The 17,482-nt window shown below is 36.1% G+C and overlaps 1 protein-coding gene across 11 annotated transcripts in view; it reads right to left on the minus strand.

Annotated features, from left to right (window-relative positions):
* Positions 1-17,482, minus strand: part of LOC134751389 (plasma membrane calcium-transporting ATPase 2) — a 194,388-nt gene that overhangs the window by 34,364 nt on the left and 142,542 nt on the right. For 9 of the 11 annotated variants that reach the window (XR_010128651.1, XM_063686759.1, XM_063686758.1 and 6 more), the window contains 3 exons: positions 4,856-5,056; positions 3,548-3,556; positions 453-573 (listed from right to left, as the gene is read on the minus strand). Coding sequence is in view for 10 of the 11 variants with exons in the window: in XM_063686759.1 (XP_063542829.1) it covers positions 453-573; positions 3,548-3,556; positions 4,856-5,056 (331 nt within the window). In the remaining variant the exon portion in view is untranslated. The remainder of the gene's footprint in view (positions 1-452; positions 574-3,547; positions 3,557-4,855; positions 5,057-17,482) is intronic. The other 2 variants (XM_063686761.1, XM_063686766.1) reach the window with 1 other exon arrangement.

Consider the following 17,482-nt stretch of genomic DNA (forward strand, 5'->3'; position numbering starts at 1 on the left):
GAGTGTTGCCGACCGCTGTTCTAAGGTGTGAGGATGAACACCCTGCCTACGGCGAGCGGTGCGGTTATAGAAAGCGGCCGTTGGCATCATGTCAAACAAAGATTATAATTTGAGGCCTACACCCCAGCAGGAGGTAACAGGATGAAAAAAAGAAGAAAAGTTTGAGTAAGAGTAACAGTGGGGTAGAGAAATTCTTGTAGGAGTTGTAAGGAATCCTCATACTGTTTCTCTTGTCCCGAGTAAAATAAACTACTTTTCTCTTACCCCTTTAGATGACGAGTTTATTTAGAGTATTTAGATGCTACAAAAGCTATGATTATACGATTTGTTGATAAATGTTTGAATTTCTTTTCTAAAGCGTGGCAGTATAAGAAGCTTTGTTGGTGAAGGCCAAGATGTGTTATTTGTGTCGTTTAGGACTCCTAATATAGGCAGCATATATAGAATCTCACCTGAATTGTCTCTCTTTCGTGTAATCGTTGAACGCTGTAACTATAACGACGACTATGACAGATATTAATATCGCAAGCCCCTCGATCCATTGGTAGTGCCCCTCCTCTTCGTCCAGATGTCCTGTAACATTAGGGTCACTTTAGTAACATACATGATATGAGGCAAAAGCCTTACGAACATAACTATTAAGCAGCGTGTTACTAAACTATTAAAATCCTATATTTGTTGTGGAGATCCTTGGTTAGGGTTTTTGTCAACCAGTGGACGTTTTCGGATATTATAACAATGTTCCATGTCTACATAAACATTCACACATAAATAACGACGATTTTGGGCTACAATAGATATACGATATTACATAGGATGCTTACGAAATATTGATGCTTATGCTTAGTCTATACTATCACTCTTATGGAATAGGAAGCTTTAGGACAATCGATTATTGTTTGCGTAGGGATGTTTTTCTAAACCTAAGGCCAAACGGGATAAAATTTCGTGTAAGAAAGTGAGACGAATATTGCCAAGCCCGAATGGCCATAGGATTTAGCTAAAACTTACATATGGGTAAATTATTTTAAGCGTTTGTTCTGCATGATTTTCGTGAACAGGTATTCAAAGAAAGATCAGTACATAACTGGATATGCCAAACAAATGATACAAACACGTTCACGAAAATGAGGCAGTTGGCGGTTATAGTATAGTGACCCAGAACTATGGTAAGTTAATCTACTTTTTAAGAGTACTTTTAATCTAAAAAACAATTCAGTAAAACTAATGCTAACGCTATTAAGGTTATTTTCCTTCAACAAAATATTTAACAATTATTGTGTGCTGCTTGTCAAATCATGTCGTGAGCCAAAACATGTGAATGTACAACAAACCTTATTGAAATACCTAAATCATGAATTTCATACGTTAAAAGACTATTGAAAAAAATTTTTAGGATTACTAGGTTTTCATAAAATCCAGTATTCTCTGACATATATCATTACATATTTATTATGTTGATTTACTTATAAATATAATAGGGCCTTTGACAACGTTCACACTATAGAAACTAGTTTTGCAATAAAACGTTTTTTTAAGCCAATAAAAATAAAACGTAAACCTTACACTAACAAGATTCATTTTCAAATGACCACCTCAATGGTAATACGTTCCTTTGATTTAAGCATTTATTTCTTTGTAATATGGTATAATTTCGCATGGCACGTTGGATACAGTATGTTGTCAGCAGTTTTTCCCCGGTTCAGTGGGCCCGATGATGTGACCGATTGTAATCAACCCAGCCATGAGATTGACGGTTTACTTAGCAATTAACTACAAATAGAGGCTGTAAATTTAAATAGGGCCAAGTATAAAACCAGATACGTCAATATCTAGTTAGGTGACAAACAAAACTCACTCACTCAGTCCAAAGGCGCGCTGTACGAATCGTCGACGATTCCAAACACAACTATTTGTTCTTAGCTACGAAGCTGATGTTAGAGATATAACCTACTATATATATATATCTATACTGATATCCAGGATTAGGTAAAGTAAAATGACAGCAGTTCGAAACAATATTCTTGATTTAGGTGTATTTATGTAAATGACAAGGAATGTTACCTGTAAGTCATAGAAAGTAGGTATTTATAACATTTATACGATAATGCATAATCTTATGAAATACAAGAGCTGTCATTTACTTTTTCTGATTCTGTATACGAGCACATTCATTTTAAGTTAGTAATAAATTAAAACCAGCTCTAAGTCAATTTGTTACAGAAGTCGAAAAGGCTGAAGTATAAGAACACAAAACGTACAAATATGCAAAATTTGGGATTCGTTCATAATCTTTCAAGCTCACAAAGGCACAATGCCTATATTCGGAGGTATATCAATGTATTTTCATTGTAACCAGGGCAAACAAGACGGAGCCCCGAAGGCCCCGAATCCGGGGGATTACGGTGAGCAAGATTGATGCTGGCCTAATAAAAGTTACTGGCGATGGGATCTCATGTGGCAAGGTCGTGGCAGGGCCGGGTAATTAGAAATGGCAGAATTGAAGATTTTATCGATTCCTAGCGGTTAATAATTACACTGATGTGAATCCCGACGCCGACATATCTTTTCAGATATAACTTGCAGACAATCGAAAAGATAGGTTGAATGTCCCACACCCTTAATTACACAAATTTTATTGATTCTGTAAGGTTTTATTAAAATTCAACGATGAAAGCTATTGCGATAAAAATGACTTGTATTCCGAGAATTACACTAGGAAAATTCTCAGACATAAAAATAGACTAAATGCCTGAGAGGGTATAACGATATAAGATTTATAGGTATAGTAAATACTTAAGCTTCGCCTAATTTTAGTGGAACAGTATTTTAATGCCGTTAATGTATGCAATGATACTATTAAGCACTCTCGTATACTCTAACTAACGACTTTACATGATTCTATTGTTCTAGTAGCTTACTTATAAATAACACATATAATTAGTCTTATTGTTTAAGCCATGGATTTATAAATGTATGAAATTGATGTCTTATATGTAGACAATTTAATAGTAACTAGAGTATGGCCTCTCTAGTTACTATTTACATTTATAAAGGTTCAAGGGAATAGGACAGATATAGATAACATAGCATCCTTAAAGCATACAAGCAGGGGAGCAGCTACAAGCACCATTAATAGGAAGGTTACTGAAGGGTTTGGAAATGTTACAGACAATATAAATGACCTATATCTAATGTAACACGAATCTAAACATAAAAGATCAAATAAGAATAGAAGCATCATAGTAGTTATAAATACTTCTAACGATGAATCTGCTTATCGAGGGAAGGACCTAGAAGGTTTACTAATAGTGAAGCAATCAGGACAGGATACAACAGTGCATCTAAACACAGTACTCAAGACCTGAAGGCAACTAAACCATGCCCTACTACCATGGTCTCTGGATAGACCTTATGACAGAGACCACGGTTAAGAAATGCCTAGAAACATCGAATTGATAGAGATTTAGTTGCAGTTCGTGATCATTGTCAGTGCCTTGACTTGAGTACATGGAACGAGCAATCGTGTTTTTACATTCATTCTTACCAGGATCGTCTATCCACATAGTCATTGAAAAGAGAAAATATATACATTAATTATATTGTCTACAACAGTAATCGCACTTGCACACTGCAATCGAAGTTTTTCGATGTCCCCCGCAAAGATGTTGAATTTCAGTTCCGCACAGAAATTGCCTGAACTGGAAATCAACATCTGTCTGCACTGTCTGGTAGTCACACCGATGTGTGTCTGACACTGCTGTATTTCTCAAACGTCGCTCCTAACGTACCTATTTTAAAAATTACTAAACATAACAGAATCCATATTGTAGTAAAAATAAATATAAAAGAAACTACAGGTGATAAAACTGAAAATAATCCAATCAGTGGGCGTGTTTTTAAAGTGATTGCAATGATGCAATGCAATCAACATTGACAAACATTCCAATCAAATTGTCGCAGTGTGCAATAAAATTGGATTAAAATCTAACCCAAACTGACGGGGCATGAGCACACAATCCGTTATTCATGACTGCGAATGTGATGAATATTTTAAAGGGGAACACGTCGATACTACAACGATTTCGACACAATACCGTACGGAAAGTATGGGATGGACATAATTATAGTGTAATTTTAGACATAATTACAATGTAAATTAGGAATTGTCGTAGATACGTATAAGTACTCATGCGACAGTCAATGAGAAAAAAAATTATGATACGGCGAACAGTAACAAAACAATGACAAAAGAAAAGAAATTAAGTCTTAAATGAGTAATAAGTAGTTGGTAAACTACTTGAAAAATAATAAACGAGAAATTTATCATTACCACTGAATCACTTCGTCTATTAAAACCCGTTATCTATTTTAGAAAATCGTAAATTCTGAAGAATAAATAAAGCCATGGCAACATGTGCTTATCGTGACAATTTGAACTGCATTTAAACAGACTAGTAATAAAAAAGATTAGAATTTCAATGACACGACTAACATAACAGATATATTACGTAATTTATGTTTACTCTACTGAAAAGCGACTATAGAGAATCCTAGTTCTTAGTTTCAAGTATTTGTCATATTTTGCATGAAAATATTATACAGTTATGATACTACGTGTTTTTAAACCAAATATTGAAATTATCAGTAATTGTGTCGTATACTACTATTAATATAGTTGTGTTTATTAAAGTAACAATAAGTCGAATACACTTTGCTATAAGTTCATCAATATCTTTGTTTATATTGCACTCCTAGTCTTTGACTTTTCGTGCAAACTCATTATCAGTAAAGGTAACTTAATACACAACTGAACATCAAAAAGAGTTATAACATTATATAGTTTGAAACTCACCTATGTCACTATCGTCGTCGGACGGTTTGTAGAAACTCAACCCTAGCGATACAACGGCGGCCACCTCCAGAATGATAAGCGTCACGTCTTGCAGAGCCTCCCACACTAGGGTCAGGAAGGTTTTGGGCGGCTTCGGCGGGATCAAGTTAGAACCGAACACTTCGCGCCGATGCTGGAGATCAGCTTTTGAACCGCTAAGACCTGGAGACAAAAGAAAGTAAAGTATTAGTACATTTAAATCAAGATCATAACAAACGGGAAAACGCCATTCATTTTAAAATCATTACTAGTAATGATCTTTAAAGTTTTAACCCTACCCTAAATAAGAACATGAAGAGTAAAGTAACAACCATATTTTTAGCTTCGTAAAAGTAGGTACATAATAATAAAATAAAAGTACGCTCTATTAAAATTCTAGTTACGTAAGTGTTTATAAATATTTGTTAAAGTTTACAAGACAGGTAACTCTACTAAAATAGAAATATAAAAGCCGAACTAAAAGACATTTTCCACCTGGCGCGACCAGATGTAGGACTATTACTGGAGTTTATATATTTATTTGCTTTAAGTCTAACTTAGATACAGGTCAAAGTGTAACCAAATCCTTACATATTCCATTTTACTCCGTTGCTTTTGTTTATTACCTATTTCAGTTCTATATCATTAAAATGGATAATCAGAATATTTGCATCCTTCTACTGCAAGGCGATCTATATAATTATGACATTTATGACTTTATAACAAAACCCATTCAAGTAGAAAATCAGTCAATTGCAGATCTTGCTATGCATAAAGCAAGCAAATGTCGATGCACTATTATAAGACGGTTCAAAGTTAAAAGGTAACAGGAGCATATGAAAGTAACACATTTACAACCTTCTTCGTTTATAAAATAATGTAAATATACGTATAGTATTCAAAGGGATTTTGAATTCCATTACCAATCCAGTCAGCCGGTACGAACACTACGAACTCAATTCATTTGACAATCATGCTCGACAATCGGCCATAACTATTGGCGTGCAAGAGGTCTGTTTCCCTAATTACGCAAACAAATACCTATACTAAAGCTACTTCAAATACGTTTGAAGTTCTTCCCCTACCGCTACCTTCTTTGAAGCATTTCTAATTTTGAATGCTCGGGTATTAGCATTCCGTTGAAGTTTATGCTGTAATACTATGCTACGTGAGACCTTTTCAGTATGGCTGGTGTATAAAAGCTGAACAAGCCAGCTAATCGTAAAGTTTATGCGAGCAAAGTTTCACCGCACAATAGGTATGGCAACGCGACGTTTCATCCATTCATAATAGATGTGTATGAACGGGCAAGTGACGGTATAACACGTACTGCTAGTTACTAGAAAGCGGCTAATATAATTTACAAATACTTAGATTAAATTGTAGTGTGTGTATCGTATAATTAAGTGTACTTGCTTAATATATAATAAAACACATTCAGTAATAAAACACATTTATTCGAGAATGGTTGTTTGTTTTCTATCCGCCGGGCGCCACCCTTATAAAATTTCACAACAGTTCGATTCAACCGCTCTCCTGCACAGTTCTTGGGGGTATATCATTATATGCAGCTCTCATTTCAAATTCAAACGAAACAATCGAATACTCATCACGTATTTGCATCAGGTTCATTTGCGAGGTCAATTGATCAAAAACTTCGCCATTTCATTGCTTCATTCGAAATTGTATATATTAGGAACTTTGAAAACAAGTTTTCAGTCAATTTTGCATAAAACAGACAATGGTATTAGCATCCATTACCGAAAAATGGGGGAGTTGTGATTCAACAGGACACGAATGAAAAAAAAACAAACCATCCATCTTCGTAATAAAGTTAGAGGGCGTCACCTTCGCGTCTAAATATAAATAAAATAGGGTTTTACAGAGGGGACAGAGGGCGCGGCTTCCGGGAAAGTTCGCTCCGAATGAGTTCGGTTAGTGTGAAACAAAAATTTGCTTTAAGCTTGTTTAACTTTTTTCGTTTTGCCTTGAATCTTTGTGATTAAATGTGGATATGGGAAGAATATAAAGTGGTCGATATTGAAGAATCGTTTACCAAGGTACCAATACCGTACGTATTGCTTTTACATTATCAGTCATATCATATTTAGGCTTGTTTAGATACACTCGGTCGAATATGACCTTGGGCAACATATCTGGGAACCATATCAAATTGATAGTAAGAGACTCCGTATGATTTTCTATGTAACAGGCCAGGTCCCATTTGGTCTTAAAGGCCAAATTGTCAAAATCTCATTCATTTCACTATGTTCGACAGAAATCTTAGTATCATATTTCATTTCTGTTTCTCTTTGCTTTTAACGAGGCTTTGAAACATTTTCAAAGGCCACGAAACAAAAACAAGAAACATTTCACCTAATAATAGGTCCGGCGAGAAAGAAATCATCTCAAAGTACGTATGTCATTCGATTGTACTGCGAATTCATTAAGGCGAGGAAACCTGAAAACCCGGCCCCCTTATGAATATTTATCAACAGACTTTAACAAGCCGGAAGAAATTCTCGGTCTTAAAATAATAATTCCTCCATTGAAAAATTCTTTGGAAGGAATATTTTTGGACGTATTATTAAAAAGCTTATTCGGACGGATACTCATTTTTTGGGAAGGCTTAGACTGATGGGGAGAGATAGACTTTTAAGAGAAGCTTTATTCAAATGTGATGTGGTGTAAACATAAACGAGAAAAATGAATAAAATGTAAATGTTTTGAATAAGATTATCATGCGTTGAAATACTATAAAATACGGCGACATTACTAACATAGTAGCATCTGTTAGCATTTAAAGTATTGCAGTCTATACTTTATTTAATGTATCTGCTTCGTTCCATTTCGAGCTGCAATCATTCCCGGAGATCTCAGCCTTATCGTTCACTCTAATAACCATTCCATGGTTAACAACGTCGGTATCTTAACGATACAGTTTTACATTTGCAGTTAAAATAAGTACAATGTTTTATTTACAGCAGATGCAATGTTTCCAAGGTAAAAGACGTTGCATTAATAATGTTGTCTGTCTAGGCGGAAAGATGATTAAAATGGTTGGTTGGTAGACTTAAAGCCATTAATTACATTTTAGCAATAGTCGGGATAAATTCCAATTTATGAAAGATATCACTCAAAAATAATGAGTAAGTATATATGTTGAAATGAACTGTAAGACGCTAAAAAAAGATAAAAAGGCAGCAAAATGAAAGGGTAATGTAATTTGCTCCAAAACATCCAACAGTCCTTAAAACACCCGCATTACTCGCGGACAAACCAATTTATCCACCAAATTACAACCTACTTAATGTACTTGGGGTAGATTTAAGCAAATTGTTTCCCCATAAAGCAGGCCAACGCTATCTAACGCCCTTCCTTGAATTTATTTGACAAATTTATCAGATCTAGTCAGGTGTCGCCAAGGGGTAGAAATACCTATTACGCCTCCTGATATATTTAACCGCAGAGTGAGGTTCCTAATAGATCAAGGATAAGCTTTTAACACGACCGCTGCTTCTTTCACCAGTGATTGGAAGGTGTTGTATGTGACTACTTTGAATTATTATACGTATATTAGTGTTCGTCGGAATAAATTCAGAAACGGGATAATTTAGAAAATAGCAAGACGCCTTGATAAGTGCTGTGTAAGTGTTGCCAAAAAATTTAAGAGCTTCTCATTGAAAACACGTGTGGTTTCGATATTACCATATGTCTGAGGTTATTCTAATGCACGTTACAAACTGCCTTGCATTTTTATGTTTTTCTTTTTTTTTCCAATTAAATCTGAAGAAATTCCTATGTTTTAATGCTGATTGCGCTCGCAACACTAAGCATGAGCGGCATCACTAATTATAATTAATCATTTGTAGCTTTGTATGTTTTGTGTTTAAATAGTATAGGTAAGTAAATGTGATTGTAAAAAGACACATTAAATGTAAATAGTCAGTTTTTAGTCACACATTAACAAATGGGATCCAGGGCGGATTCAATTACGCAGTCTTTGTGGATGACCAACGTTTTCGTCTACAAAAAGGACTATTTTTATCTTCTCATATCAGACTAAGAGGTCGGGTAATGGACGAAGACGATGTGCAAACACTTAGGCACGGCGTTGTTTTGGCCACACGATTTTTTTTTGATATTTTTATGTGTTTGGCTTAGCCTCGTAAGTTACGAATTCAAACTGAGTTTTTAAATCAAATATGATTTAAATATTGAATTGAATAAAATACATTTATTTCAGATTTACATCCATATTTTGTTAGTATAACTTAAGAACTAATGTTAAATTTGTACATAATACTACAACTATATATACATAACCTATTTTCTAAATTTACGAAAACCTATAACTTGGCGAATCCAATGCGCCAGTATAGGATTCTCAATCCTCTCTATAATGACCTCCAGAATGCTGTTGGTACTGCCCCTAAGCCTGCCCATCATCGAGATGATTTTCTTTCGCATAACCGCGTGAAAATCGTCTGTATGGGCCTCGGCGAACATGAGTGATGCACTGCACCATGTGGGCAGCCCCAACAACATTCTGAGTGCATTATTATATTGCACGCGCAGGGCATTAAAGGCTTTTTTCGTATACTTTACCCACAGGCTGCTCGTGTAAAATGATTGATTGAAAGCTTTGAAAAGCACAATTTTAACCTCTCTTGAGCATCGAGCAAACCTGCGGGCGAGCATGTTAGACCTTACAGCCAATGCCCTGCGCTCCCGCTCTATATCTAGGTCATCATTAAGGTATTGTCAGGCAGAAGATTCGATTCCGTCGTTTACAATTCAGAATAATTCCTTTAAAAAAAGTCACTATATTGTATAAACAATGGCTAAAGGCTGCTTAGAAGTTTAAATTATAGGCTAATGCCATCCTCTTCTGTAGACCCAAGATCTATAATCCCCATGATATCCTGGCGTTTTGGGAATTTCATATGGACACTTGTATCCTTTACCGAAAAGCTAGTGGTCAATATCAGACATGTCCAAAACTACCTTCTATCAGTCTATCAACGTTAGGTACACGAAACACTCCATGAAATTGAACCTAACTGCATCACAGAAATAACCGTAAGATAAAAAGAGGACGAGGATGAGTCAGTGTGTGCGAAACATAAATTACCTGCCCACTAACGTTGCGTAACCGTTGCATTTTACCGGATTGTTATTCTACTACCAGCAACACTTTGTCCATCGATAGACCTTATGTCTTAACAATAAGGTTTACAAATCGTCATTTAACAGTGCTGATAATGGAACAAGAACCAGTATGTTTGGTCTCTGATTACACATAATGTTATAGATCTCCAGGTCAAGATATACTGGTGGAAAGAGAAATGTTTTGTGAGTAGGATAGATGTGGCAAGCGTAAACAATTAAACATCAAGTGCGAAAGAGTACGGTTGAATTACGTTTACTTTCTTATGTGTTTGTTAAAATATTGTTAATCCGCGTACGACAAGAACGTGTCAGCATATATAATGGCGGTAAAAAATTAATTGTAAATGCAAAAATGTTGAAATAATAGAAAAAATAATCTGTCGCCATCACAATACAGTGCATCCTCAAGGTGTTTGGAAACACCTTAAGTACCGTCTCAATAACGCTACCTAAACACAACACTTCATATTATAGAGGTTACGAAAACGAAACCTTAACAAAGATAGCCACTAGACATCTTGTTTTTTAACAATCACATAATTGAAAGGCAGCTAAAGTCTGTCTAAGCTAACTTTGGGCAAACTTTCATAGACATTTATGATGACATTTCCACACAAGTTCTTAGCAGAGTTAGCTTGGTTCGACTCTATCTCATTTACCTTTTCTCCAAAAATACAGTTTTTAACCGCCTACATCTAAGATTGTGATTGTCTCTACCTTTGCCATCATAATAATTAAGCTATCTGAACAATTTCCAACAGCCTTGATTCTGCTCAAATTATCCGAGACCTTGGACGTGTCATTAGTTATAATGTTTAAAGCTGTCTTTATAATTTTTTTATTGTCTTCGTCAACATCCTCAGTAATTTAAGAGGTAGGTGGCTCTTGTCAAAGGACGGCTCCGCTTTTTTTTTATTTGACTACCTTCTCTTTTTTTAACTACAAAATATCCTGGGTAACCTTTAATGACCTTAACCACCCCGCATGACTGCGCATCCCAAAGTGATTCCTGTCTAAAACGAAGCCTTAAAGTTAGTTTCAACGCAATAATGGGGTGGAAGGCTGCGGGATGGCCTATAAATAGGCCACGATAGTCACATAATGTAGTGTCATGAGCGCACGTAATGCGATTGGCCTCCGGCACGATAGTATTAACTGCTACGGTATAAAATTAGATGTATCGGGTGATTTTAGAATAACCGGTGATGAGCACACCTTAGTTTTATTTATGATATTTAGGCCGGTGACAGAAACAATGTGATATTTAACGATGTAAAGGTAGATTTGTATAGTTGAATACACAAATAAATGGCGATGTTGGATAGGTCAGAAACAGGGGGCAGCAATATTGTAGGCGAGTTAATAAAAATATGAACCAGCTGAGTGAAGCTGAAGGTGGTGACCTGGTGACTTTATAATACACACATAGGAAAATTTTTAAACTATTACAAAACGTTTTTAATTTTATATAGATCAAAACTCGATTTGAGTTTGTATTTGTACATGTACGAGAGGACTTACTATGTATGTATAGAAAAACAGCAAAGCCTGATGATACAATGATAAGCAAACGTAAAGAAAAAAAATCGAGTGATGTTAAAAAAGAAGCTAGTGATAACGGGGGAAATTATAATATTAACTCATTTGGTAGGTTAAGGTAAATTGTACCTAATAGTAAAATAATCAGGTCATTGAAATGAAATGAAATGCGTTTATTTGCTTAACATTATGTACAGATAAGATGGTAGAGTCAAAAGTATTATGTCCAGATAATGTCAATACCTTATAATAGTAAAGCAAGCATTTTAGGCAAAGATCATAATATTAGAAAGCCAACCACAATAACCTAATTAGCGATAAAACATTATAAAGATCACTACAAAGCCAAGAGAAAATCTATAAGAAATAAGACAATAGACATCGTGGATGATTCACACAAAGATGCATTAGAGCAGCCATAATGCCATCGTCTGAACGCCGGAAACACAGAAATAGTACAGAAACATCGGCCAATGAACGGGGCTCTGTCATACTAAAAATAAAGCACTCGTATTTCTAATGTATCGATGCAATTATCGTAAAATTCTGCAGACTGTTTTTCAAACCACTGTACGAGGTCTCGTACGGTACGACTGAGCTGGACAGAATATTAAAATGCGTTACGACTTATGTGGCCGAGTCTATTAATTAAAAGTTAAATTGAATACAATTTTAATTCGTTATTAATGTCATAAATATTTAAAGCAGTAAGCGAGTGGGATTTGAACCTGTGACCTTCAGTTTCACCGGAGTTTTTATTAAATTAGTTTTTGACACTCCGGGATGCGCTTTTTATTTAAGTGATTACCTTTTTAATTCGTCTTATTAAGTTGTTCTTGAATAATTCTGGGGTATTGTAAACGTTTATACATATTTTTAAGGAGTCCATAATGTAAAGGGGCCCACTGACTATCAGTCCGCCGGACGATATCGGCCTGTCGGTTGTTTGGACATGACAGATTTTTGTTCTAACTGACAGGCCCATATCGTCCGGCGGACTGATAGTCAGTGGGCCCCTTTATACTATGTATTGTAATCCGTACCCCTGCTAAAACTATAAACTAGCGACCCGCCCCGGCTTCGCACGGGTGCAATAGTTGCGTTGCGTAGTTGCGTAGTTTTAAAGATCTAAACATACATAGGGACGGACAGACAGCCAGAAGCGACTTTGTTTTATACTATGTAGTGATGAGAAAATAACCCTGTCTACTGTGTATCAGTCTGTTTGTTACCTCTTCACGTTTCAACCGCTGAACCGAATTCGATGAAATTTGGAATTGACATAGTTTGAGGCCCGGGGAAGGACAACGGATAGTTTTTATCAATCGTCATCAACACCAAGTAGTTTTTAGGGTTCGTACCCAAAGGGTAAAAAACGGGACCCTATTACTAAGACTCCACTGTCCGTCTGTCTGTCTGTCACTTGGCTGTATTTTATGAACCGTGATAGCTAGACAGTTGAAATTTTCACAGATGATGTATTTCTGTTGCCGCTATAACGACAAATACTAAAAAGTACGGAACCCTCGGTGGGCGAGTCCGACTCGCACTTGTCCGGTTTTTTTAATAAAAGATTTGACAAACGCTGCCCTTGCTAGCCAGGTCAACGTATACCCCCGTGAACATAAAAATGTCCCAAAATAGACAGGCACTCGTTTCAATCATTCTCGGCGCTACCCTTCCTCACGCCTACTCAAACATGTCAAAATCAAGGACTCAACCCTACAAGTGATTGATTGATTTTTAACGAATGCTGTCATAATGAAGAAATCATTGCTACCAAGTTATGTAAAATATATAAATGTTTAGCAGAAAACTTACGACAGTTCCATCGACTTCGTCACTACCAACACTAAGTTTGTTCAGTTTTTAGCTTTTTTTAATCTTTTAGTTTTTTAAGTCATTGCGATGAAGTGCAGCCCTCCAAAAAGTGCTGATGTCTAGACCTCAGCAGAAATACTAAGTTAAGGATATATAAAACTGTCATCCGACCAATCCTTATGTATGGTTGTGAAGCCTGGACACTAAAAAAGGAAAGTCAACTCCTGGTAGCCGAAAGAAAGATTTTTCGTAAGATACTGGGACCTATCAAGAGAGACAACGGCACGTGGAGGGTACTGAAGAATGCCGAAATCGAGGAGTTGGTGGGCGGACCCAATATCATCGGCAAAACGAAATCCCATAGACTTCACTGGTTCGGTCACATATTAAGAATGGGAGAGGATCGGGCTGCCAAAGGGGCGTACTTGGGAAGACCGACTGGTGGCCGCTCGGTAGGTCGGCCCAGATACCGCTGGGGAGACAGTGTAGAAGCGGATCTGCGACAGCTTCAAGCCGATTATTGGCAGGAAACGGCGCGCGCAGAATCGGGAAAAGTAAAGTGCTCTCGTTTCGAAGGCCAAGACAATATTTGGGTCGCGGAGCCATATTAGATAGTTAGGTGATTAGTTCTTCTAGTTATAGTCAATTTGCATAACAAAACCGAAAAACAAGACTTGGTTATATATAGTACAAACAAGCTAAATAGAGATATGTAGGTACTAACTCTATTCACTATTATGAAGTTTTGTAGTCTTTGATATCCAATTTTTTTTTGTGATTATGACAGTAATGTTCACCGTTTGTTTGTTTATATTACAAATAAGCGGAAACGCGATAACCACGATGCCGGTGTTACTATCAGCCATGACAAGGCAGGACGGATAGGAAACGTCACTTTTAAATCCACTCTATGTAATTCCTGTCCAAAATGCGACACATCAACGAAATCCCTACTAATGTTATAAATGCGAAAAAAACTCTGTGAGCCTGTCTGTCTGTTACCTGTTCTCGCTTAAACAGCTGAACAGATCTAGATGAAATTTGATATGGAGATAATTTAAGACCCAGGAAGGATATAAGATAGCTTTCATCAATCATCATCATTCTACGCAGCCGAAGTCGCAGACAGAAGCTAGTCTATTATAAAAATGGAAAATCCGCAAATTTTAACGACAACTAAAATACACAATCTGTAAACCCAAATAACAACAAGAAAAACAACGGATAGGTAAATGAATGTTCAAATACCTATTCCGTAAAAGTTGAGTGAAAAAGAGTAGATTGCTATTCCCGAACGCATTACCATATATCATCTATTTTAAGCCTGTCTGATCGCGATACAATAGACCAAACCAAATAAAATAATTCACGAACAGTTCGAAATACAGAATGTCTGAGCAACAAGGCACAAATCATATGGATAATGTAAGCAAGTCACATGTAAACGTGCCTCAGAATTAGTTTATAGTCAATAAATCGACGGTACATCTCCGTGCAAAATAATATTTAACGCTAACGTACAAATAGAATTACTGAACTTTGGACGGCTACAACAAAAACGTCGTATGTCTATACGAGACTTACAAACAGATACGACTTTTTAAATAGATAGGTAACACAAGAAGGGAAATTAAAGTCAAATTATTTGGCGCTAAATACTTTGTTCTTGCCAGATGTCTTAGGATAATTGTATGAGTATCGAAGATCTAATTTTAGATTGTTGTGACTTTCCTTGACCGGTTGCACGGCTTTCTAATTCAATTCAGAATTTCAATGCACATTTCTAGCGCAATATAGGCATACTGAATACTGAATGATATCAATTACTTAACATGAACTTGGCATATCTATACGAAGTGATAATTGATAATTGAAGCGAATCTTAATCCTGCTCGTAACCATCTATTAGTTGCATGAAAAAAAAAAAAAGGTATTGGCCATTTAAACTATTCGCAATCACAAATTTTCCTATACTCAAAGTACGCTAAGAATATGTATTATCTATGTATCTTTGCAGTCAGTCAAAAATATTAAAATTGTTAAAGAATGCATGTATAAGCAGGTAAACCTATGTTTTTACTACTTAGGCTCATGTTTTATAAAGTCGGGGCATTCGGGGACGTCAGCGTGACAAAGGTTACCTTGGGCTTTTAGAGGGTTAAGTTACTTTACTTGCCAATTTACTGTGGACAGGGATACGACAAAGAAAGTAGACAAATCGATAAAATAAGTTAATTCATTCTTATCTTATAATTTAATATTATCCCTCAAGTGGTGAAGGCTGGAATGGCTGAAGGGCTTCGTCACTTTTTCTTTAATATATATATCTATTTCAGTTTATAATTTATATATAGTAGTGTGCCTACTTAAAAAACACAAATCAAAATATTTAATTAAATAATATGAAAATAATTTTATTTGTTCCCAAAGTTGTGTAAGTTAATTTATTGCCAAATAAATACTCTTCCGTGTTTTCCGCGTTTCCAAAGAAAGGACGCTTACCACAAGGAAAATCGTACATCGACCCGCCTGTTCCTATCTCTATGGCAAGCGCGTAATTATATTGCTATCTCGCTCGCACAGTGTCATTGCCTCAGACTTTCATAGCTAACCTGCCGAATAGATTTTATTGAAATTAGTATATAACCGTTGGTCAAACCAAATTGGCAGTAAATAAGAACAAAAAAACTATACTCATCCTTTTCTTTTGGGTGCTAGTACTAGTGTAAGATAAAGATGATTCTGTCTGTCTATGTTTGAAACTATATTTTATATACTCTGGAGGTTATATGCAGTAGATTCTCCATGTTTTAAAGTTTAAAATTATGAAAACCATAGCCTAACCCCAGTAACCTCCGAGCGTAAAATCGTAAGTAGGCCTGTGTTTAGTTATGTATACAATCGATTAAATAGTTGCTAAGTTACAATCGCGAATCGGTAAGTGAAAAGTTATTCATGTCATTTAGCTACAGTCTCACTAATCCAGCACTTATGCCATGCCTGCATGTGGCATGTTAAGCAAGAGCGCCGGATTACAGAAAAATACTGGAATCTGCATATTATTTTTCACCTCAGCAGCTCGAACAAGCCTAATTTCGTCAATCCCTGGAGTAAAGAAAGTGCGACTTTCCTCACTCCAGGGAGTGAAACAAAGTAGCTTTTTAATTTAGTGAAGGCCATGAACTGCCACTCAATACTTCGGGGGTGTTCGGGGTCTATTACAAATTCGAAATACATTTTAACCTTATGTTCACACTACTGAGGTGAAAAATTATATGTGTCACACGAGAGCAAAATTATTTTACATCTCGTGTTTTTGAGTACCTCGCTACGCTCAAGATTTTAACTTAGAATCTTTTGCTTTCTCGGGACTCAAAATCAACACTCGCAAGAAAAACCAACTTACCTCTCTTGTTGCACAAATAACTATTGATGTGTTTTTTAGTATGTCGAAGAAATACATTTTACTAAAATACAAAATTCAAAGAAACCTCTACTGTTATCTGGAACTTAGCCATTTATAAAGAGATTGAAGTGAGATGTGACATAGAATGATCATTTGTACCCCAATTTTAGTGCCGGATTACCGAGATTTTACTGTATTTAATCCATATTAGTGCGATAGAGACAGATAGCGTTTCGTTTTCTGCAAACGACTGCCACCTTGACTAGGCCCCCTATGGGCCGTGTACAGATTATACTCCGTTTCTCTGCCTCGCTATCGACTCGTCATCTATTTCCGTCAGACATTTCCGCGGTGACGTTCATCAGTTATTCATTCTCTGACACCTTTTGTTGCCGAGCAAACTTTAGATGCGTTTTACAACGTTGTTTAATCAATACAATGTTTTAAGGTGTATCCACACCGCAGTTAAATTTTGTGGAGCAACTGTGGAGTAACACTGTGCAACAGTAAGTAACTAGATAGTTACCGTGTTGCACAGTGTTGCTCCACAAAAGTTACCTGCGGCGTTAATGCACCTTTACCTTTACTTTACACCATTAAAATACTCGAAAAAGTAGAAAATCATACAAAAAAAAGTTCCACACACGACTAAAAATTACCATTGAAAATAT

Source organism: Cydia strobilella, chromosome 22 (assembly GCF_947568885.1).
Source record: "Cydia strobilella chromosome 22, ilCydStro3.1, whole genome shotgun sequence".
In the NCBI taxonomy this organism is placed as follows: domain Eukaryota; kingdom Metazoa; phylum Arthropoda; class Insecta; order Lepidoptera; family Tortricidae; genus Cydia; species Cydia strobilella.